This window comes from Helicoverpa zea, chromosome 26, assembly GCF_022581195.2.
Source record: "Helicoverpa zea isolate HzStark_Cry1AcR chromosome 26, ilHelZeax1.1, whole genome shotgun sequence".
Taxonomy (NCBI): Eukaryota; Metazoa; Arthropoda; class Insecta; order Lepidoptera; family Noctuidae; genus Helicoverpa; species Helicoverpa zea.
Genome location: NC_061477.1, coordinates 9,185,958 through 9,211,476, shown reverse-complemented (window position 1 = coordinate 9,211,476; position 25,519 = coordinate 9,185,958). Strand labels below are relative to the sequence as shown.

The 25,519-nt window shown below is 41.9% G+C and overlaps 1 protein-coding gene across 1 annotated transcript in view; it reads left to right on the top strand.

Moving 5' to 3' along the window:
• LOC124642898 (collagen alpha chain CG42342-like) overlaps nt 1-15,815 on the top strand; it is a 29,174-nt gene extending 13,359 nt beyond the window's left edge. The window contains exons 12-27 of the mRNA XM_047181646.1: nt 323-502; nt 976-1,081; nt 1,914-2,002; nt 2,076-2,210; nt 3,447-3,473; nt 3,561-3,599; nt 7,238-7,342; nt 8,802-8,846; nt 8,965-9,018; nt 12,713-12,739; nt 13,473-13,526; nt 13,609-13,635; nt 13,715-13,750; nt 13,940-14,074; nt 14,240-14,667; nt 15,281-15,815. Coding sequence (XP_047037602.1) covers nt 323-502; nt 976-1,081; nt 1,914-2,002; nt 2,076-2,210; nt 3,447-3,473; nt 3,561-3,599; nt 7,238-7,342; nt 8,802-8,846; nt 8,965-9,018; nt 12,713-12,739; nt 13,473-13,526; nt 13,609-13,635; nt 13,715-13,750; nt 13,940-14,074; nt 14,240-14,407 — 1,227 coding nt within the window. The 3' untranslated portion in view covers nt 14,408-14,667; nt 15,281-15,815. The remainder of the gene's footprint in view (nt 1-322; nt 503-975; nt 1,082-1,913; nt 2,003-2,075; nt 2,211-3,446; nt 3,474-3,560; nt 3,600-7,237; nt 7,343-8,801; nt 8,847-8,964; nt 9,019-12,712; nt 12,740-13,472; nt 13,527-13,608; nt 13,636-13,714; nt 13,751-13,939; nt 14,075-14,239; nt 14,668-15,280) is intronic.
• The last annotated feature ends 9,704 nt before the right edge of the window (nt 15,816-25,519 follow it).

Sequence of the window (25,519 nt, the reverse complement as noted above, 5' to 3'; positions counted from 1 at the left end):
AATCGATGAACGTCGCCTAAGGCCAGGATCAATGGTTTTTATGACTTTACAGAAGTCCTGCGTTTGATTAAAGCGGCATTATGTTCGCGCGTCGCACCACCGACGTGACCCCCCTGTCAACCACTCGATACATCCGAGCGCCGGCGTCTAATGCCAGCCCTGACTATGTCTGTCGCTACTGACACTAACATTTGACGTGTCCCCTCTTGAAACTAACAGCTAAAAGATTAATGCTATTCGTAATTTTTGACTGACTTCAATAAGAGAGGATGATCTAAAATTTCTAGTGGCCATTTTAATTTAACTGTGATATATTGCGCAGGGCGAGCCTGGTGAGCCAGGGCCACCAGGCGCCCCGGGGCCACAGGGCGCTGAGGGGTTGCCGGGACACGAGGGACGAGCGGGCCCGCCCGGGCCCACGGGCCCTCCGGGACCTGTTGGGCCAGTGGGCCCCCCCGGCTTGGTGGGCCCACCCGGCTCACTCGGCCCCGCCGGACTCAAGGTATTGTGTTGTCGTTGTGACGAAATCAAAGCGAATTTTTAACCAGCTTGCAACTTCCCAAAAATAGGAGGTGCTCAAGTCGTCGGCATCTTGTTTTTTATGTATATTCATCGGTTAATCAAAGACGCCTTAACCAATATGCATTTTTTTAATGTTGTAAAGGTACTTCTCCGGGGAACCCGCAGCATCATATGATTAAAACCCTGAGAAATCGAGAGCTACTTTTGAAACTACACACTGATTTGTAGGCCGATACGTACTTACATATACATAAATATGTATTATTTTTTTCAAAATGTTTATTATTGAATCTTCACTCGCCTCTTAAAATCGACTGGATCGACTTCAACATCAGAAAAAAAGTATGCTCATGTACATGTCTATACTTGGCCATCATAATTATTATGGTCCGGGAAGGACATATTCTAGAGTACGCACAAGGTTGTAATAAACTTTGGAATGATTGGTTACAGGGCGATAAAGGCGACAAGGGCGAGCGCGGCTTCACGACGACGCTGAAGGGCGACGCGTTCCCGACCGGCATCATCGAGGGCCCCCCCGGGCCCCCCGGGCCCCCTGGTACTGCTCACATACACTCGCGCCCGAGCATGCTCCGTGTGGTAGCAAGCGCCGGCGCTTTATATTCTAGTTACTATACAGTAATTAAACTAATTCACAGAGCAGCTAATAAAATGGCACTTATCTGAAGTAATAATATTAACATTCGTAACAGTATTTTTATTATTTGAGCTTTTGTAATCGTAGTTTGAAGCAGTGCAATCTGTCGTCGTCAAGTTTATGACAATAACAGTTTTGACCGACATTGCACCCAAGCCATGTTAACTGTGTTCGGTGTTGGCGTATTGTGGTGCGGCGACAGATGGCACTGCAATGCTTAATGTGAGAGAGACGGTGGCGGTATGGCCGGCGCCGGTGACGGTGAGTGTTGTGCGAAGGAGCGGCGGGCGCGCGCGGCGAGCGCGGCGACAGCGGCGCGGCCGGCCCGCCCGGCGCGCCCGGCGACAAGGGCGCGCGCGGCAAGCGCGGCAAGCGGGTAACTAGCACTGCACGACGCATGCAGCCTGGTAACACCTGCCTCGCTACTTGCATGATTACTTTCCCTTGTTGTGGTACAAATGACAACTGACGGCTCCCAGCGCGGTCGGCGCCGCCTGGCGCGCCCGAAGTTTGCGTCGCGACTCGGTAAGCCGTTCCACGTTCTTAATATCTTGCAACTTCACGAATATACTCGTCACTTCGCTATTTTTTATTAATATATACTACGCTTACCTACCTATAAAAAAATATCTTCTGATTTGATTGATTACCGCTTAATCGGTACATACATATGTACTGTACGGGGCACGTGTAGCGAGGTTCGCCACACGCGCTCAGTGTGCGGGTGTTGCAGGTCGCGGCGGCGAGGCGGGGCCGCGCGGGCCGCCCGGCGCCGACGGCGCGCCCGGCCTGCCCGGCGTGCAGGGCCCGCCCGGCAAGCCGGTACGTGTCGCACGCACTCCGCGCCGCTGTGTCGCCCGCACTGTGATGCTCACTGCTGCTGCTCGTGTTTCAGGGCGAGATGGGCCCCAAGGGCTCCAAGGGCGAGTACGGCGACATGGGCTCGCCCGGCATGCTGGGAGCGCCGGGCCTGCCTGGCCCGCCCGGCTACCCGGGCCTCAAAGGAGAGAAGGGGGACAAAGGCGACTCGGTGAGCAGTTTCTCTTCTTATTCTGACATGCTAAACTTTGATGTTATTTTTATATAATGACCACCATAAAATGTTTTGACACCCTTATTTCTGTAAACAAAAATAATTACTTCACCAGCTATTAAATAGTCAAAGATCAGCAACGAACCTAAGTATGGGTCCGAGTCCTAAGCTCTTCTTTAACTACAGTCGACAAGGAGCGTATTACTTAATCAAATACTATATAGGTATAAAAAAGAAATCGTTTAAAAAACGCTGGTCATGTATTGTCATCAGAACTCAAAGCGTGTGCAAAATTTCATCCCAATTGAGGAGACCGGGAAGTGGGTCAAATTAAGATTCCAAGATTTTCTTACATACATAGTTACAAGTGAAGTTAATATAAGCGTGTTAATTATAATATTAAATAGGTGCAGAAACATACCCTAATATCTACGGCATCATAATACTTTATTTGTTATACAGTGGTCTATTTAGGCAGAAATAACGCATTAATTTGCTCGCTGTTTGGTGATCATTTACTATTCTATGTAATTGGGTTGATAATGATTTATTTGGAATCACTTTACTTATATAGGTTTGCAGCATGTTAAAAGTTTGGTAAGTAATCATGTAAAATTAAAATGCGAGTCTAATTTTGGTGGTAAGTTAACATAAGCCAATAAAAAGGAAACCTGTGGTATTTGTGTGAGAACAAATGTGTGAGAATAATTGGCGGGTGAATGTTGTGTAGGACGGCAGTTTGAGATAAGAGATTGCTAAATAGAATAAGTCATCATCATCCTCCGAGCCTTTTCCCAATCATGTTGGGGTTGGCTTCCAGTCTCACCGGATTCAGCTGACCAGTGCTTTACAAGAAGCGACTGCCTATCTGACCTCCTCACCCCAGTTACCCGGGCAACCCGATACCCCTTGGTTAGACTGGTGTCAGACTTACTGGCTTCTGACTACCCGTAACGACTGCCAAGGATGTTCAATGACAGCCGGGACCTACAGTTTAACGTGCCATCCGAAACACAGTCAATGGTGTCTAAGATATACTTAGAAAGTACATACAAACTTAGAAAAGTTGCATTGGTACTTGCCTGACCTGGGATCGAACCCGCGCCCTCATACTTGAGAGGTTGGTTATTTACCCACTAGGCCACCACGACGATCCTAAATAGAATAAGTATGATAGGTAATTGATAAGTAACGTGTCGCTATTTGTTCCCGGTGCCGCGGCCGCCCCGCCAGAAGTACAGGAAGCTGAGGAGACGCCAGGTGACTATCCCCTCCCCTCCCGCCTCGCTGTAGCAGCAGTAGTCGATGGTGAACTGTTAATCTTTATGCCCACTGTTGAACTTGCAGGGCGATGGCACCGGCTACGAGCTGTACGGACATGAAGTTGTAAGTATTTGTGCTTCATTATTACTCGCTCCGCCTGATCACGTGCCGGGGATAATCACTAACTTTACAAAAACCTTCAAGTCAACAAGCAATTTTTCTGACACGAGCAAAATGTTTGATTTTTCTTTAGTTCTTGGGAATATTCCAGAATAAAAGTTTAAAAAAATATTTATTCATCTAAAGACTAATCATTTGGTCCATAATTCTCTGGTTTTACTTACTTTTCCTTTACAATTTAGATGAAGCTTCTTGAAAAATAACTAAAGAAAATCCACCATGAAAACCTATCCTTAAATTGTGATAAGAGGTTTTATTCGCTAGACTATGAAATAAACATATTGTACGTTTTGTAACAATAGTATTCGTAAAAAGTTAACTAAGAAAGCTAATATGTATTAAATATACCTTACCTATGCATATTTGTAATGATCTATAAAGGACAATGCCAGGGTGTGGGCTCAAAGTTTGCCCAGCAGTGGGAGTAGTTTCAGCTGGTTCCATAGTGCACTCTGAACACGAAATCCAAATATTTTTGAAATCGGTCCCAGAGGTCCCGAGAAAAACCGGTTCAAATGTTAAACTTGATCAGTCACTTTATAAAGTCCAAGCCATTTGCCCAGTAGTGGGAATGGTTAGAATAGGTTCTTTACTTCACTCTTAAGACGGAATCCAAATATTTTTGAAATCGGTCCCAGAGGTCCCGAGAAAAACCGGTTCAAATGTTAAACTTGAACAGTCACTTTATAAAGCCCAAGCCATTTGCCCAGTAGTGGGAATGGTTAGAATAGGTTCTTTACTTCACTGTTGTCACGAAATCCAAATATTTTGGAAATCGGTCCCAGAGGTCCCGAGAAAAACCGGTTCAAATGTTAAACTTGAACAGTCACTTTATAAAGCCCAAGCCATTTGCCCAGTAGTGGGAATGGTTAGAATAGGTTCTTTACTTCACTGTTGTCACGAAATCCAAATATTTTGGAAATCGGTCCCAGAGGTCCCGAGAAAAACCGGTTCAAATGTTAAACTTGATCAGTCACTTTATAAAGTCCAAGCCATTTGCCCAGTAGTGGGAATGGTTAGAATAGGTTCTTTACTTCACTCTTAAGACGGAATCCAAATATTTTTGAAATCGGTCCCAGAGGTCCCGAGAAAAACCGGTTCAAATGTTAAACTTGAACAGTCACTTTATAAAGCCCAAGCCATTTGCCCAGTAGTGGGAATGGTTAGAATAGGTTCTTTACTTCACTGTTGTCACGAAATCCAAATATTTTGGAAATCGGTCCCAGAGGTCCCGAGAAAAACCGGTTCAAATGTTAAACTTGATCAGTCACTTTATAAAGTCCAAGCCATTTGCCCAGTAGTGGGAATGGTTAGAATAGGTTCTTTACTTCACTCTTAAGACGGAATCCAAATATTTTTGAAATCGGTCCCAGAGGTCCCGAGAAAAACCGGTTCAAATGTTAAACTTGAACAGTCACTTTATAAAGCCCAAGCCATTTGCCCAGTAGTGGGAATGGTTAGAATAGGTTCTTTACTTCACTGTTATCACGAAATCCAAATATTTTGGAAATCGGTCCCAGAAGTCCCGAGAAAAACTGGTTCAAATGTTAAACTTGAACAGTCACTTTATAAAGCCCAAGCCATTTGCCCAGTAGTGGGAATGGTTAGAATAGGTTCTTTACTTCACTCTTAAGACGGAATCCAAATATTTTTGAAATCGGTCCCAGAGGTCCCGAGAAAACCCGGTTCTAATGTCCAACTTGAACAGTCAGTTTATGAAGCCCAAGCCATTTGCCCAGTAGTGGGAATGATTAAAATAGGTTTTTTACTTCACTCTTAAGACGGAATCCAAATATTTTTGAAATCGGTCCCAGAGGTCCCGAGAAAAACCAGTTCTAATGTTAGCCAGCCATTGTTAGCAAGCCATTTTAAGCAGCCACAAACCTAACAACCTCTTTTCTTGATAGATAGAGATATATATATCAGATAGATAGTGGTTTCACTGTTAACAGGATAAAAAAAAAAGCAGAAATAGACGTTTAAAGGTAATTGTTGTTTCTCTTGCTTTTCAGTCTCTATCTACCACAATCAGTCCTAAGTTCGAGTAGCGTCATGCAATTAATATCCTTAATGGCAATGGAAAAATCTTATCAAGACGAATAAAATAAGCTCAAACACGAGGTAGTAAATAGATACCGTTGAGGAGTTCCCTCGTCTCACTGTCGTCTCCATCGTCAGGTCAGGTCTTAACCTCCACAGTTTTGTGGTGTCGGAGACATATACCCGATTGACAAGTTTTTATTCGATATGTGCTTACAATTTCCGAGAGTTCCATAATGTTTTAAGGTTTCTATCACCAGTCCCTGGACCCTGGAACTATTTGGAAAGTAAATCCTTTTAAACAATAAAATGATTGTTTAAATCGGTTGGTAAACGACGGAGTTATGCACGTACTTACGTAAAAAGAATACAAACGAACTGAGAAACTCCTCCATTTTTTGAAGTCGGTAAAAAAAAATCTCGTTCAATACCTCGTATTTGTCGATTAATATTATAATGCATTTCAATTAAGGTAATAAAAGTGGAATAGTTAAGAGTTCGTAAGCATATTTTTCGTAGTATTGAATAAGAGTCAAACCAGTTTTTCTCAGCACTCCTGGGATAGATTTCGAAATATTTCGGTCTGGGACCTATTATAAGCCTATGGAACATAATACACTATGCAGTTACTGTGGGCAACTCTTGAGCCCAACTTCCATACAAAGAATAGCATTGTCCCTAGACATACGTAGGTACGATGTTCTAATCTAACACCTCTAAAGTTTGCTCTAAAAGGGATGTTGAAAATTATTGTACCTGTGTACTCCGGTCGAAGTCTATTATGACGTCCAATGCGACAGTACGTAGGTATATGCCGATCATCTACATCACAACCTGGAACTAAGAGCCCGAACCGATGCCAGCGCTAGAGAATTCACAAAGGTTTTATCAGAAGACTGGCCTTCGAGGCGTTGTTGTCACTCTTGTTCAGGTATTAGTAATCGTACTCACAATGGTACAAAGACTCGCTACAAATGCAGACCAAGCTATGTTTGCACACTGTACCACCCACCCACCCGTGTCCCATGGGAACTCGGGAAGAGTGTAGCTTTCCAAAAGTGGTTCAGCAGTTTCGTCAAAACCGTTATATATTAGTATAAATATAAAAGTGCAAGGTCTCTTACCTGTCACGATATCTCTGAAAGCACAAGTTACGTAGTAACTATTATATAATCTGTGGTACAAGTAAGACCCGAAAAATCTCAAAAGTGAAAGCAGATTTTTCAAGACCTGGCATTCGCTTGCTTAATAAATAATGTCATACATATACGTTATCTTCGTCTGCCTAGCAGACCAGTGCAGTGCAGTTTTACAGTTCAGACCAGTGTTTTCATGACCGACTTCACATTACTTACCCGGTCAACCCGATACACCTTGGTAAGATCAGAAGACCAACAAATTAACAAATAATTATTTTAAAGATCTCAGTAAAGACAACCGTATATACTTAATCGTTGTTCAGCCGATTATACCAAAGCTAAGTTATAACATTGTACTGAAGAGCCAGTAGTCAGTGTGGTGATACATGCGCGTGTCTGCAGATGATGGGCCCCCCGGGCGCGCCGGGCCCCGCCGGGCCGCCGGGCGTGGCGGGCCCCCCCGGCATCAAGGGCGACAAGGGCGAGCCGGGCGCGCGCGGCAAAGCGGTACGTACACATTCCTCAAGCAAATGAATCAGTCGTTTGCCCAACTGCACCTATAAATGTATTTAAGCTTGACGCAATTAAAAAAAATAAATAGTTGGTTGTCCCGCTGCTTGTGATTTGAAGCTAATTTTATCAAAATCACCTCAGCCATTTTAAAGTTGTTTTGTCAACAGCGGCAAAGATCTCAAAACAGTAACAGGACAAAAATGTGCATTTAATTTTCTTTGAAATATACGTAAGTATAAGTTTCGCTGTATTTATGTACAGTAGTATTGTAGCTAGCTGCCATACAGCAAGTTCTAAAAAAAACATTTGCAGTTTTGAACAACATTCGACAACGGGCTGATGGTGCTACCAGGATATCCAGCATACCATATACCATGCTGGATAGTTGTCACAGGTATACCATACCACAAGTCAAATTGAAAAATTATTACCTACAGACGAATTTGAAATAAAAATACTTATCAAAAACTATTCTATAGAAGCAATTCTGTGATGTAATTGTTCCGTCATTTACTTTTACATACACATGTTGCAGGACTTTACTTGTCTTTCTGCACTGGAGTGTTCCCTTCTTCATTGAAGAGGTCTTTTGTCCCCACTTATAAATAGTACCAAAAATTATATTCCATATCCATTCTGCCCACATTATATAAGAAATCCAGAAATAATGGAACGACCTATGAGTATCAGACTTGTAAAATTTCTAGAAACTAATCAACTTTTATCTTTTGCACAATATGGTTTCCGACCAAATAGACCCACCGCAGATGCATCCATCAGTTAACAGATTTCATAATTACAAAACTAGATAACAAACCCTTTGGCTTTTGATCTTTCTGGATCTGGCAAAAGCGTTTGACACAGTGCCCGTCCCCATTTTGCTCAATAAGCTTGAGCACCTGATTATTAGAGGTGTACCACTGGAGCTATTTCCGAATTAGGTACTTGACGGATTGAACACAAATAGTCAAGCTGGATGGTTGGACTAGTGAAGAGCTTCCGATTCATGATATGGCGTCCCTCAAGGGAGTATCCTTGGACCTACGTTGTTCCTCGTATACACAAACAACATATTATGACATAACGATATAAACGGCCTGTATTTTCCAAATGAAAGAAAAATAACCTTCGCCGATGATACTGCACTCATGTTTTATTGCGACACCTCGACCAAAGTATATGAACACGCTATTTAAGTGACTGAAAGGCTTAGGGATAACATATTCACCCTCAATGAAGATAAAACTAAATTCATGACCTTTTGATATACCTAGATACTCCATTTCTTTATATTATGTATAATTATAATTATTCAATCTCTTTGCCAAAATCCGTTGCGTAGTTCTACTTAACATTTAATCATTGCGACAAACAGACGAGGTAACGACTTTTTTGTACTATTAAGTGAATAATAAATAAACAATTTTGAGAGTGTTATCATTTTCTATTTCAGGGTGAAAAGGGAGAAAAAGGTGATGCTGGTCCGATGGGGTTACCGGTGAGTACGATGATTCCTCAGTATTTACCTGTATCGACGGAGTCATTAGCTAATAAATTAATTTACTCATGTATGATGCTTGTATGACTACGCTCACTGACGAATTGTGTTTTTGCAGGGTCCAGTAGGACTGCCGGGGGAGCCGGGCCGGACCGGCGACTCGGGACCTAGAGTAAGTAACTGACTACCGCACCCAAGGCGTTTAGTAATCTAAATCTCTACTAATACTGCAAAGTGGCGTACATAACGACTCACACTAACACACAGCTGGTGTTGAAGGTCTAGCTAGAGGACCTCGTGCATACTGAGAGGATATTAAAAGCATGCTAGTATTGTGTAGCGTAGGAGTGAACTAACGTGTGGTGTGCGGTACTAACCCGGGCTGGTGTGGCGCAGGACAACCGCTGGCCGCCCGACTTCGCCTTCACGTAGTGGCGCCGCGCGCCCGCGCCGGCCGCCGCGCGCCGCCGCGCCGCGCCGCGCCGCCACTCCCTGCCACCGCTGACTCTGTTCATGTCTCAGTGAACACCACCATTGTAATATATTCTCATTGACTTGTCGCGTCCTTCATTTTACCGAAGAGCGAGTCTGGTCGTCGAGCTCGGCCGCGGACGACGGAGCTCTGCGCTTGTTCGTCCACGTGAGTAGGCTGCGCCGGCGTCCCTTCAACTCCCTGTAAATAATGTAAAACTTGTTGGCAAAATGGGTATTATTATAGATACGGACATCGTTAGTCATTACGTTCCTTATTGAAACATAATTCCAGTCATATTTTGTAAGTAATGAATTTATGTTAATGTTAATAGTACCACTACGCTCAGAGTAACTATTTTTAAAAAGGTAAGATAGGTATAAAACATATTGATGATATTATTGAATATAGTGTGGGTATGGTGACACTAGAGTCCGCGTGCCAAGTACACTGTAAGTGCCGCCTCGCGCATGCGCACCGGCGCTGCCCGCTCTGAGCGCCGCTGTCTGCGGTGTTTGTCCGCATAAGCTTTAAGACTTCCCAGAAAAGTGCTGCATTTCCAGTTCCTTTGCTTGAACCTGGCTTCAAACGCGTCAGCGCGTCATCTAGATGCTCGAGCTTTGTTCTTTTTAACTCGGACATTGTGGATATAGGTTAAAAAAAAACTTTATGAGGCACACACCTACCGGTAGATATTAATAGTGTAAAATGTGTTCTTAATTTTTATACTGATACCGAACGAGTACAGGAGTTGTTTTGTATACTCCTGTACTTAAATAAAGTCATCAAATCAATTTGAATACCTACTTATGTAGCACCTCGATTACATTAGTGAATATACATATGTGTCATTTTTATGTTGGGTTTAAAACTTATCAGTCTCTTAATTCGCCCACTACGTGGTCAGTGGCGGCAAGTATGTTACCTTCCAACTGCAGAAAAGTTTCATGTCATGACTTGCGAGTGCGTGCCTCTGAAAAAATGGACCAATTTTTTCCCCTTTTTAATCCCACAAGTCTTCGTTTATTATTATAAACCACTTATGACTGCCGAATCAAGACATGTTGCAAATGACCCGCACCCGTCCTTATTATCGAGTGAACTGCAGTTTTTATACCAACTCCAACATTCCCTAGTATGAGACATTTCTCAAACCCTTCTTATGGCCTCTGACAAGACGTGATTGTAACGTCTACGGTACTGCGTTACTGAGTCCCAGTCGAGGACGCCGTCTTATGTGTTCTCCCAGCCACGGTGTAACACTTACAACTTCCAGATTTCGGATTGTTTGTTAAAGTTTCTAAAACCCACAAAATGATTTCGTCCCGACCGACGCTGCATTGATGACACCCAGAATCAAAGACAATTGAAAAATTCTTTCAAGATTATGCTAATTACAAATTATTTCGTATGAAAAACTCTTTAATGATATAGTTTGTTATATAGGTTGTAGTTTTGAGGGCTGCTCTGGGTGGGCAGGCGCAGCCGGTGCGCACGCGCTCACATGTGTCGGAGGCGAGGGCGTTTGTAATTTAATGATATGTACAAAGATTTGTATCGACCATTTTCATATCTTCCTATATTTTAATGTAATTGTTTACAAAAGTTCGCCCAAATTCTTAGAATAGGCCTAACTATGGTTAACTATTACTATGTGAATACATATTAAATCGTAACGTTTAGTGGTATGTACAACATTATACTATTATAATAATCTAGTGACTAGTGAGGGCGGCGCCGCCGCCCGCGCCCGTGTTACCGTCCCACTCGACACGTAATGTTACCTACTCTAATGTTGACTCGTACGTATTTTGCTATTTCATTCTTCTAACTATTACATTCGCTTTTGTATTATTATTATAAGTATATAGACAAAAAACTTGTACCAATGGACCTCTAGCTGTAGTACAGACGATAGCCTACCGCAATCTGTCAAATTTCTTCAATAGATTTTCAACCTTGTCACAATAGTGGAAAGTTAATATCCGAATGGTAGGTAACAATTTGTCAGGTTCCGGTAGGTTGACCTGCTGGCGTGTGTACCCAACAGGCAAAGCTCGGGTTATCCAGCGCGAGGTAGCAGCTCGCTCTCCCGTGCTTGTGGCGCGTGACGTCACTGTCTCCCACATGTTTGTATTTATTCCTCAACGTCTGAGCTCGGGACAGTCCGCGAGCCGCACGCTTTATCACACCTTGCCTGGCCTCATTGGTTCTCTCTCGGCATTATTGGTCCAGATTTTATGTGACAATTTTTCAATATTGATATACATACCTACTATCAATTTCTATTAAGAGTTGTTCACTCTTACGGTGGATTGCCCCTATAAGTAACGATAACCCAACCATTTTCAGTTGTCAAATCGCCAATTTGACCAATTTGCGGCAAGTACACGGTTATGATTTGGTTATCGTTATAGTTGAGAATATTAAACAGTACCCTGGATGTACGCTGCAACAGCTAGTGTTGAGCTGCTGTCTGAACTGAATGCGAAGACGACGGAGAAGTCGCGGCTGAATCTCGTCTTGTATAGGTAATGACGAGCAGTATTGTCTGCGCCGAGGACGCCGCGTGAGCACTGCTCGCCGCCGCTCTGTACATATAGCGTAAGTACGCGCTCGGCGGCAGCGCTCGCTGCCGGCTCGTGCGCTCTACTCGCTACTCTACTCTAAACACACAAGTGTTTCTTGTCTTCTTATCCTCGTGTATCTCTAAGCCTAACCTTAAGAGTTTAGTTTTTTTATGGAAATCGAAAGTTGTCATTTGTACCATATACATCATGAGAGCATAAACTATTGTTGTTTAAAAATTATTTTGAAAGAAAATAAATATTTGCATGCAGTGCATATTGAAGTTTCTCTTGTTGACCGCTCGTGTTCTGCTGATCCTGTCCTCTTCCTGGCGGCCTCTCGCGCCTGCGTCCGCCGCATGACACCGGCGCATCTGAAGCTGCCGTCTTTATTCTCCTGCTCATTACACGAGTATTTAGCATTAAGTTAATCAGTGGTCTTTTCAATTCTTTTAAAACCCTTTGCGAAGCTTATAAACGTAAACGGGTGCATTTACCTAAGAACAAACACGCGTGCGCCGACACTCGACTCGAGTCTGAGGTTGCATTTCCAGAAGCTAGCAGCTAGCAGCAGCAGTTTTGTTTTGATACTCTTAGTTCATGCTAAACTTGAAATAAAGTAATTGTTGGTATTAAATCGGCATCCTATTCCTGAGTTTCGTTCGCTTTGTACTTCCTTATGGTGCGCCTTGTCGAGCTTCAGCATCGAATGTAATGAGAAGCAAGTGCGTGGTGCATAGAGGCGCGAGCATGCTGAGCGCCGCCGGCGCCGGCGCACGCGGGCGGCGGCGGCGAGCGGACGCCGCTCACGTGTTGTTGTTCCGCAGGGGCCGCCCGGACTCGACGGCATGAAGGTAAGCCACTCATCCATCTTGCTACAAAAACCGACCTGCACAATCGCCTTACATCCTATATATACTTAAGTCATCAACGTCTGCCTAGTATTTTTGTCAAACTATGTTGGAGTCGGACTCCAATCTTACCGAATGAGGCTGCAGAATACATGGAATGATTGCCTATCTGACCTCCGCAAGACAGTTACCTGGACAACGCGGTACCCTTTGGTAAGACTGGTTGAGGAAGTTCAAATGGCAGTTGGAAACAAGGAAGAAATCGTCATGAAATGGTTGCTTAACCCTATGATCGATCGATCCGCGTGGCTTTGACTTAGTCAAGAGCTCTTTTCTAATATCACTATCAGTTCCTAAAATTAAAAATGATTTTATTGGTTCTGTGAGATGTAACTGCCATCTGCCAGAAAGCTTAGGTACACCTCTAGCTCATGCATGCTGGAGATGGGTTAAAAATATATCTTACTTATAATCTAAAATTGTAAACAGTTAATGAGGTCATCATTTATGGGTATCTTATTCTATTTGGTTCAGTAATCTGCATCGCTGCGAGTGCCGCTGCTGCGTCACACTAACAAATTAACTAATTTATTCTTTATCATGTATGTGAGTTGCACAAATCCGTTAGTATAAAGGCCAACACCCTAAGCTAGTGCAGTGCATTAGCAAATATCGTGTTGAGCCTCTGATGAGCGCAGAGAGTGCAGTGTGTGCCACTAACCGTTCCGTGCTGCAGGGCGCGCAAGGCGAGCCGGGCTCCAAGGGCGAGCGCGGCGACCCCGGACTGCCAGTACGTACTCTCTTATACATCACGCCGCACTCTGCTTACAACCTTCATCCTACTAACTGATACTTGCACACTACTATTTCAGGGAACGGACGGCATTCCCGGACAAGAGGTTAGTTATCACGTGCTGACTTTGCAATCATATGTCATTGATTTTTATGAGATGATAATTCTGCGTTTCCACCCGATAGGGTCCCAAAGGTGACAAGGGCTACAAAGGAGAACCCGTAAGTGCCGCAAGGACCATCGCTCATGTGGCATGTTTCGCGCACCGGCCACACGCACGCGGCCGCGCGTCTAACCGCGCCTTGCATGCCTACTAACTGGCGAACGTTGTCGGGGCAGGTGCCACTGCACGCCGCGGCCGAGCTCGTGGCCGACTGACGATGATATGACAGTGCGCGCCAACTCCGCAGGGTCCGGTCGGCAAGCGCGGGCGCAAGGGCGACAAGGGCGACAAGGGCGAGCAGGGCGTGCCCGGGCTGGACGCGCCGTGCCCGCTCGGGCCCGACGGCCTGCCGCTGCCCGGCTGCGGCTGGAGACCCACCAAGGTGCGTGCGCCTCGCCGCCGGCACTCGCGCCGCCCCTGATAGTATGGTTGTCTTTACTTAGCTACGTGTCACTAACACGAATGGGCGCGACAGTAACACGGCACTTCCCGACTAATATCGTGACGGAGTGAGACTAACCCGTGCGGTGGTGGTGTGGCACTGTAGGAGGCGCCGGCGGTGGCGCGCGAGGAGGCGGCGCGCGCGCCCGACGACTCGGAGGAGGAGGAGGGCGCGGAGGGCGGCGACGAGTACGACCGCGACGACGAGCTGGACGCGCCGCGCGACTACGACGACTACACCGACAACGCGCACCACTCGCACCACCACGACTGACCCGCGCCGCCTCATGATCTCAACCTCACCCGACCTCAGCTGTGCTCCGGCTTGTGCCAAATACGTCATCAATGCCATATCATTTCATGTCTTATTTTGTACAAGTCTTGCCAGATTATTGTATAAACCATTTCATGCATCTCCTCTCTCTCCTTTGTCCAATCACTGTTCTCCCTATCCACCCCTTCCTCAGATGAGTGAACAGACTAACACTACTAATTAATTGAAGCATTGGTGGTGGCTTACCTGGGTGACCTCGTGTGAGTAGCTTTTTCAAGTAAAATACTTATATTATTATAATGACTAACAGCTTGGAAAATTACTTGCAATTAAAAGTTAAATACTCATCCCATGATGTTGTTATCGTCTCTGTTAAGTTGTATCAGTATCACGGAACAACCGTTGTTCCGAGATCAGAGACAAGTCTGCTAATTTAATAATGTGTCAATTGAATCTCAACAGCAGTTTTAACCTTAGCGGGCATTCTGCTACAGTACGATGTTGATTAAAAACATAAATCTATACTAATTTTATAAAGAGGAAAACTTTGTTGGTTTCTTTGGTTGTAATGAATAGGCTCAAAAACTACTGGGCAGTTTTAAAAAATTCTTTCACCATTCGAAAGCTACATTATCCACGAGTAACATAGGCTATATTTTATCCCGGTACGGGTAGTAGTTACCACGGGACGCGGGTGAAACCGTGGGAAAACGGCTAGTCATAAAATAAATAGATACTTACCTACATAGGCGCGTAATCGCAAGACTTGGACTTGCGTGATAAGCTGGGTATCCAGTATGTTCGCGAACCTCTTGCGACTGTAGTGACTCGAGGCTCCCGACTGTAGTGGGTACTGAGCGCGCTGTTGTGCAGGAGGCCGTGCTGCAGTGGGTGCGGCGCCGCCTCGACGTCGACAACGACCTGCCGCCGCTGTGAGCCGCCGCCGCGCCGCGCCTCGCGCGCGTCTCGCGCAACACAACTATTCATATTTATAAGCCCTTGTGATTTTGCCTATTTCACGGTTGTCATCCGGATATTCTTAAATATTTTGTTGATAATTATTTCGCAGCCGATTAGTTAAAATAGTCGTCCTATCAAGCAGCTAGCTGTTTGATTGAACGGTTATATCAACCAGCTGGCTGTGACTCTTATAGAGAATGTCCCAAAAGCCAACGATAGCCTGGTACTGCACGAAAGGCCAAACTATATCTGAAAAAATATTTTTTAAGTAGTGAAATTACTCGGGTAAATTACATACGAATCTACATTAATTTATGGTGGAATGGCATTATTTATTTATTTTATTTATTCCTTTATTTCAGGCAACTAAGGCCCATAAAAAATTCAATACAAAAATATAAAAAATACTTATAAACTAATACATATGCTTACTTATAACAATAAATACAATACTATATTATTATAATATTCAACTTACATTATTAATAACTTACCATACATACATACAAAATAACAAAGAAAATAAATATAATTACAAAATAAACATTATGTTTATGTATAGTATACAAAGATGCGACCGTGTGAGAATGTCTCACAGAAGACCTGGCGACGGTCACATTTTTTAGTACTTACCTGATCACTATTAAAGAATGTGAGTTGGCTTGCAGGTGCGACAAGTATTTAAAAAAAAAATCCGATTCCGCTTACGACTGACTAAAGCGACCAGAACTTGTGAACTTCGATGGAACTCCACCAGGTACCAGACTATCGTTCCTTTTGAGCATACCGTGGATAGTTTCACGGAATTAGTGAGTAAAGTAGCCTCAATTTATGTATCATAAATTTATAATGTTGCGCCTCACGGACGCAATAATATGCTTACTAATATTATTTAAAAAAAATGTAAGTATGCCTTCTCATCCATTTTTAAACGTAATGTAAGTTGTAAATATTTATAAAATTAACGACACGGCAAGACATAATGTATTGCAAAAGTAGTATTGAATAGTCGTGTTATGAGATCTCTACAACAACACAGAACATAGGGTAAATGTAGTTATTGCGCCTAGAAAAGCAAGAAATTATCGAAGGACTCTTTGTGTCGTTCCCTCAGACTAATCAGCTTACTCCTTAGGCACTCAATAACATAACTATGTAGGAGTAAGCGCGCGCGCACACTAGACAGTCGGCCCACTGGAGGCCGGTGGTAGGTTTTTTTTTATGTTGTGAATTTAATATATGATTTTAGTCGGTCTGATACCAGAAAAATGCCTGATCGTTGTTACATGTGTACTTTCATTCATTTTCATACTGATTTATGAGCAAATATCGACTATCGGCCGACTAAAAGTATACAGGTATACAGTATGCATACAGTATGAATGTTAGGGCCGAATGTCGGCTGAGTAATCGGGCACTTCTGCACGCCGGCCGAGCGATATTTTCTCCTGTAGTGGCCAGGCAGTCAATGTTAATTCTGCCCTACATCGGTTATGTTCTGCAATGACACTCCCGCTGTGAGTGCAGCGGAAGAGCGTCACATTCGAAACTACTCACTAAGAGCTATTTGATGATTACTTACTTCTGTTTTCAGGGAGAGTCCAACCCGTAGCTAGAAATAAATATTATGTAAAAGTAGTACAAAATATGTACCTATTGTTTAAGCTAATTTGTCTATGCGTGTAGCTTAGGTAAAATGAAAGTTATGTTTTTTACGAAGACTTAAAATCTATGTAGAGTAATTAGATCAAGTTAAGTATATACAATTATATAAGTGCATAATATATCGTGTGCGAGAGTGGTCGCCAGCAACGAGGCGCGTTCTCTTGCGACAGATAGCGTTATGTAAAGAATTCTTACCTACGTGTTAGTACCTACCTACCTACTCCAAACAAACAATTCTAATAAATTAATTGCTTTTTTTCCTTATTTTTGCTTTAAGTATTGAATAAAGTTTATCATGTTTTCTTAGTGATAAGCTAGGGAATACTGATATAGAGTGGGTTTTTACAGTGGTCGGCCTTTCCGAAACCCGTCACCTTAAGTGATAAAAGACTCGTAGCAGTGGTGCTAGTCTTTGATTCCATCCATTCATCGTGTATTGTTTCACTCACAATTCTCTCTGACTTTGCACATTTGATTAACCTCTGGTTTATAGCAGCTGCAGATCTGAATATTGATTAGCCGTCACTAAATTGTCTCATATTGAACTATTCGGTGGCGGCAAGCTGCGCGCTGGCGTCACAGTTATAATGACCAGTTCATTTTGTACTTTTGTTGGCAGGCTCAGGTTTTATTTGAAAAAAATTGAATCCCGATGCCTAATATTCTAGTAGAACGTAATGTTTCAATAATTGTGAACACCTAATTTTTGCCAGTCAAATATGAATATCTGTGAACTGTGCAACGTGTGACATTTCAGAAGAGCCTGCAAAGGCCTATATTTAAAACTAGCTTCCGCCCGCGGCTTCGCCCACGTAGAGTTCGGTTATATCGCGTTTCCAAGAGAATTCTTCAAAACTCCGGGATAAAAACTACTGGGTCAACTCTATCTCTGTACCAAATTTTATTAAAATCAGTTCAGTGGTTTAGACGAGAAAGCGTAACAGACAGACAGACAGAGTTACTTTCGCATTTATAATATTAGTAGAGCTAGGGATAAAAACATTTGAATGCAACAAATAATCAGTAATAATCTTATCAATGACAGAAATGAATGTCTAGTCACGTTTGTCCTAATGGTCGTGTAGGAGCGAGTTCCCGGACAGGCGGAACTGTCTCCGGACATCCGCGGGCACCGCGAGCTCCGCCGGCGTCCACTCTCCGCACTGAGCAGTGCTCGCGCCAACCAAGTGTTACGTGCTGCCATCTCATTGCACTCGTGTTTTTATCTTTTAAAGAGCTCGTAGCTATTTATTATATCGCCTGTATATAGAGAATCGCCTGTAAATAACCATTTGTTCATTAGGATTAAATAGCTCTCACTATGTTAATATTAAGTAAGTAAGTAGCCATAAGTTTTATAGAAAGCCGATGAAGGCAGTCTGCAGTCACGTTTTAACATTGTAAAGTACAAAAGTGTTATTATCGTGATCTTTTTAAGAATAGTTCACAACTATTTATAGGTACCTACCTACCTACGTTGTACAGGAAAATATCTACTTAAGGTTGTATTTATTAAAACTAAATTAAACCAAGTTTAGATAACAGCAACGATTTATCCAATTTAAGAAAAAAACGTAGAAAAAGAAGGTATCCGGAAAATGTGAAATATTCATGATGTAGGCACGTTGTAACACTTGTAAGTTGTAACCCACGATGCGCACACAATAGTGTGTGTGAGAGTATGAAAATCGACTAATCTACTACTTACAGGTCACGGTCAAGTTCTGGATTTTTTGCAACAATATTTAAACGTTAAATCAACACCGTGCAACCATAAATATATAGTATATGAATATTTCATGTTTTTTGTACCTATCACTTGAGGAATTTAAATAAAACACTAAAATAGGAACATAAAATGTTGTTAATGTTGGAACTCCTATTTAAAATGTTAACAATCTATTTTGTATCATGTTCTATGCAAAATAAACGATTTGATTTGATAAACTAGTTCCCTTTGAATACCTCGTACAAATGATAAAAGACATGATGATTATTATAAAAAAGTAATTTCCCTGTGGACAATACCTGTGTGACGGCCGCTATACACAACTGCGAGTATGTGCCTAGTTATAGTACGCAGTAGGTGCTCATTGTGAGCTGGCCTGGCACATCAATAAACATATATGAATGAATTTGGCAGTTTTATTTCCACCAGATAAACGGCATCGTGAAAGCCCACTTCTCGTGCAACATGCTTAGGTAAGTACTTAGAGCTACGGCTGTCGGCTGGGCAACACCGTGAGCTCTATAGTGTTTCCCATCTTGTTTGTCTATGCCTGTGTTACAGCCATAGTGATTAAATATACAGGGTGGCCCATCCATAGGCATCCAAAAGAAAAAATGAGAAGCTCTAGGCTATGGGGTACCCGAAACACCCCCATGTATGTTCAGCGATTTTTTGTACTTTAGGAGCTAGAATTATTATTTTCATTTCGGAATTTTCATTTCAACATTGTTTTTTCTATTTTATCTTTTTTTTCCTAACATTTATAGATGTCTTTTTTATGTAATTAATCATCAAATGATTCCTACCGCTGTGCAGTGAAGGAGTGTGAGACTGTTAGTGACGTAAACCCACTGGGGTTTGCTGAATCTCTTTGAGGAGTGCGTGGAACAACGCACGCTGCCAAGACGGGCCCGTGTCTTCTAAGAGACGAAAGGACCATGAGCCAACCGAAACTCACCGCCCACGATGACCGAAGACCCACGCCTACGATGGCCGGGAGACGTCACTCGACACCCGGGGCGCCCATGGTGTCTTCTACGTCCATGGCAGCAGCTGGGATGAGAGGTGTGAACTTCTCTAGCGTCTGCATGAGACGGCGGCATCCCATTACCTCTCGCCCCGGACCATGGCTGGCAACTTTTTTAATTATTAATGTACACACTATACATATATACAAACTTAAACTACTTATCTTTATACAAAACTAAAAATAAAATACTATACAAAATATATATAAACATAAAACATAATATAAAAGAGCATCGATCAGGCGTCGAAGTATTCCTCCGCATCACTGTCCTCCGGAAACGTGCCCAGAAGACTGGCTGCATTGCCACGTTGAATGGCAATGCTAATTCTTTGTCCAAAGAATAGGCCAGCCCTCTGGTCACGCGAAGCGTCGACAAGCCTTTTCGCGATGTCCTTGTAAAGTAACCGCGAACTCGGGCCCCACGGTCCGAGCGTTTCGACCCCAAACGGCTCAAAACTATAATTTCCAATAAGATTATTATATTTGCGCCGCTTGGTGGTCTCTGCAGAAGCTGCAGCCGCCCCAGCACAGCCTGCCGTGCTGGGAAGATGTGATGGCGCCAGGGTGTCGACGCATGTTGCGTTCCACACCAAGGGCCTACCCATCTTCCATGGCAACAACGTCATACCATCTGGCCTCTTTCCATCGTCACGTACCAGTCCATTAGGCTCTAACACGGCTGGTACGCATGCCAAAAATATTTGTGTGGCTTTTCTTGTTTTAAATGATGGAAATAATATATGTGTAATATATACGGGCAATAACTTTTATAATTTCATTAAAAAAGCAATAAAACACAAATAAAAAATAAAATAAACTGAAAATAGGCTATATATTTACATACTCTTACGTACACTTATCTACATTAGACTATATATTGACATAAACTTAAATACGCTTATATATACAACCATTACTATTTACATATTCATACATTACTTAATTAATTTACCAATAACAATACAATTTTTTCAAATTAATTCAACTCCTCGTTCTAACTTTCTGATTCTGTTGGGTTTGGTGTATACCAGACAGAAGCATGATTAATGTTTCAGGCAGAAACGAATACATCTTCTTTTCTTTATTATCCTTGAGGCACTAAGAAATGGATCTGAGCTTAAAAGAAGCCTATTTAAAATATGTCTATTACAGAACTCTAGATAATTTCCTTCAGTAATCCTGTCTGTACGTCCTAAAATGTTTGTTCCGTGCCTCTGCTGCTTCCTCAGACTGTTGTCCTGTAGGTAACAATGCATTTTATCATATCTGACCCGTGTACAAGTACTTTGTGCAGTGTGGGTGTCATTGGGTGCCATGGGTAGAGTTTTATGTATAAACAAGCAGTTTCTTCAGCATATTTTTCATATTTTCAACTTAAATACATCAATATTATCCCTTCCGTTCCGATCTCTTCCGTTTTTCTTCTTTTGGTTCTTTCGCTTGATTCCTCAAAAGATTTACAAGGGCGACCTGGACGATTTGCCGTTGTGACTGGAATTTCGAATGTACCTTCCGGCCAAAGTTCGTTGTTTTTCAAGAAAAATTCTTCTTTTTAGTGAGATTTAATCCACCTTTGTTGTTATTTCCGATTTAAAATGAACATAATTGATTTTCAGTGTTTTTAACTGATCTTCATTATTAAGAAGGTGGTCTCTCAAAAAACATAGTTTTTCTTCAAAATTGAGTAAATTTTCATTTTTCATAATATTAAAGAGAGGTTTACGAGTCACTATTCTCACTGCGGAAGTACACACTTTTATCTGGAACAAGTAAATATTACTTTTAGACATTAAGAATTTTTTTCAAAAATTTTGCTTTTGTTGACCGTGAAATTCAATGTTCTAGGGTTTTGCGCATCCGCGGTATTCCGGGGCAAATTTTTTTAGTATTCGTTACTTGAGGGTCTATAGATTACATATAAATTACAAAAGTTGCCGGATCTACCCCGATACTAAAACAAATAGCCTCGTAAACATAAACTTTAAAAAAGTATCATAATTTCAGACGTGATTTCTCGACCTCTAAAAGTACTTTAAAATAACACAAATTTTAATGAATTTATTACAAATAGATCATCACATACCTGTACTTTCCGAATCCATTGCTACTTTTTACTAGGTAAACACAGAAAACTTCAGTTTAACACACAAAGTTAACGATTTTGTAAATAGCCGACAACGGACACATGCACAAGAATCAATGATCAACTTTCGACTAATTTTTCCAGAAAACGCGCAACGGAAAAAGGGTGGGGGTGGCAGTCTATTGTTTCCTGGAATGTCCCCTGCCTCAGGTGATCAATGAAATTTGCGTTCCTAGAATTTTGTTATTTTGACTTTTGGCCGGCCAGATCCATGAAATACCCGTATGTGCGGCGGTGGAAAGAGCACGACGGATAATGTCGTTAATGCTGGCATGCCGTGCAATACGACCAGCACTTCTGCAGCACGACAGACCATGGTGCCCGAGGCTGTCGACAGCTTCACCGCAATGGCAGCGATGCGGAGCAACACAGGGAGCGCCTAATCGAAGGCATGTAGTGTGCCTATGCTGGTTGACGGAATAACCTGCAACCATAGTCCAGATTCCCATACTCCCACAGCCAGCAGGCGAGCACGCTCGGCAGCACCATTACACGTATTAAGAAGATCATTCCGTGTGATGCTGCAGAGCGGCCCATCCCACTGTCTCTGAGAGGAGGGGTCACTGGGCAAAACCGTATTTGGGCAAGTCATTTTCCAAGCATTCAACGCATCGGCCAAACACGGCACCCCAAAGTCCACCAGTGAGGAAGATAGAATTTTCCTAGTGAGACTTGCCGGTGAGAGAGGAATGCCGGTGTGTGTGATCACTTAATTTTTTATAGTATTATTTCAATTTTAAAAGAGGGTGTGTAAGCAAAATATTTTTTTAGTAATTTTCTTGTTTAAACACATTTTTGTTATATTATCGCGTTCGACCGCGTAACATTTTTGTAGTTTTAGATATTTGACATATTAAACTAGCTTACGACATATTTTTTGGCTGCAGATAGCTGCGGATGTCCGACTTACAGGCTTTTTAAGATTTGAAGCTCATACAAAAATAAAATACTTTTTTCTTTAAAATGTAACAAAGTGCATTTTTTTTTGCTTTGGGTACCTCTGGCGTAAAAATAGTGACCTTACGTTATATTTACAATAAAATACAATAGCAAGATCTGTCTAATTTGGAAGAAAAACTAAATTACCTAGGAAACTAACTTTTGACCTATTAGGGTGACACGCCTGATAATATAAGCAGTTTTAAACAAAGATTTGCATATTTTAAAACAGCTATGAAAGTAAGAAACTGAAATTGTAAAAAAAATCCTTAAAACTAATGAGAATTGGTTAAGCAGAACATATGAACGCCCGACAAGTGTTGGAAATCGACCGGGGCGGCCATCTAAATCACTTAAAGATTGTAGTGAGAGGACTAAACGAAGAAAAACTAAAGAAATACGAAACTGAAGAAATGTGACAAACAAAAAAAAGCATCAAAGTAAGATTATTTTGCCCTGAAACAATAAAATATGCTACTACCAGCTGAATCAAACACAGAGTCTGATATATCAGAGGTAGACAGTGAGGAATTAAAAATATATATTTTTTTTTTACTACATTACATATTATTTTGAAATACATATAATAAAAAATATCATAACTACTTTTATAATGAAAATATATAATACTCTAAATTTTTTTTAATTTATTTACGGTTTAGTTGCCAAGATACTATTGCTAACTGTGGATGAAAACTACTTGGGCTATTGTGATGGGCTGCTAATGGACTGGGAATGGGGATAACTATGGGAACTATGGCACCTGCCGATAACAATGTTTGCACACGTAAAAATGGCAGGTGGAGACTCGCCAGCTCACTTACTGGGCCACCGGGAATCAGTCACTGAATAGCAACAAGAGAGCAACAGGTAAGACGATAAATTATTATTATAAAGTTCAACTACTGAAGGTTGTGTGACTTTTGGACAAGCGCAACCTAACCTAACCTAACCTAACCTAACTATTATAGTAATCTGTGACTGTAGTATCTACGAGGGGGGGGGGTATTCCCGTATGTAAAAAAAATACACAAATATGGTTAGTCCTCTCTCATGATGGGTACTAAGTACTCCTTGCACATACCTATACGTACACATCCCATTAATAGAGAAAGGAAACATTTCGGAGAGTACCTACCATCATTTATTTGTAAATAAATTGAAATTTGATTACGAAAGATTTTTTAAATATACAAGAATGACTCAAGAAACATTTGATTACATTTTGGATTTAGTGAAAAACCATTTGATTGATGAAAATTAGGTGTACCTAATTGGCTTAAACAACCAATCCTTCCAGAAAAAAGACTTGTTGTCACCATTCGGTAATAAAACAAATATCGCTTATTTATTCAAAGATAAAGATAATATATATTAGGTATTTATAAAAACATTAATTATTATTTATTAACTTTGAATGGCAGCGCCCAGCGCTGACCAGCGCGCATTATCGGCGCGCGTTCATACATTTTCCTGCGCGGATTACCAGCGCTAACAAGCTTCTTCCAGCTTTAATGACGGAATTATAACATGATGGCTTTGGGATTCGAATCTATGTGGAAAGCTGAAAAATTGTTGGTTAGATTGCTTAAACTAGCCTCAGAAACTACTATACCGATTTCAAAAACATCTTTCAGTTTTAGATAGCCCATTAATCGAGAAAGGCAAAGGCTATTTTTGCATGGAACGGGATAATATACCTAAGACCAGCTACAAGCTATGAGCAAAAGCGTCGTGGGGAGGGGAGGCTTAGTTACGTTCATGCAATATTATTTTACCTTTCCTACTTATTTTCTTAAAGGTATATTTCTATGCATATCACTACTGCCCGCCAAATGGTAAGTTTTGATCTGGGAAGCCCGCGGAGGATCATTAAAGGTTTGTAGATATTCCATAATGTACTTAGGTCGGACGCCTTCTCCTAAGTCTAAATTCGTAGGGTGGATATGACCAAAACAATCAGTTAGTAATTCTTTGAGACATCTGTCAACGAATCTTGGTATTACAAAAAGTGGTTGGTTTCGAAGAAGACGTACCTAGGTACGAGGGCTAAAACAGTAACGTCCTCGACCCCGGTTCAAACTGACCAAAACAAACTTAGCCAGTGTGGTAGGTACCTAAATTATTGGCAACAAAATCTCCACTTGCCACGATATTTCTTAGTTCTTAGCCTACTCGACGGATAATACAGAAAATGTGTCAGTTGTAATTCATTAGCGGAGTTGCGCGCCGCCCGCGCCCGCGCCTCTGACTTCGGTGCTCGACTCTGTGTTTATCTTCGCAAGGGGATCTTAAGGTCAATTATTCAGGTCAGTATAATTAAAAAAAATATACACTGCAGTTACTCTACCAAGATTTACAATAGATGCATAACGTACAGTAATAGGGGGTTTTCCTTTCGAGAAACAAAAAAATATATAGTTTCCGAGAACTCGTTAGATGGGGTTGTAGGTGTACCTTCTATCTTATCTACGTGTTTGCAAGGCTTTTTTTAAGCTTAGTTTATATATTTTATAATCCTGACCTGAAAAAGTTTCGTTATAAGACCTGAGTGCTTAGTACGAGTTTTCGTGATTTTTTTTACGGACTTACATGAGAGCGCGTAAACTAAGATTTCTATGGAACAGGCATCTACCTACCTACGTT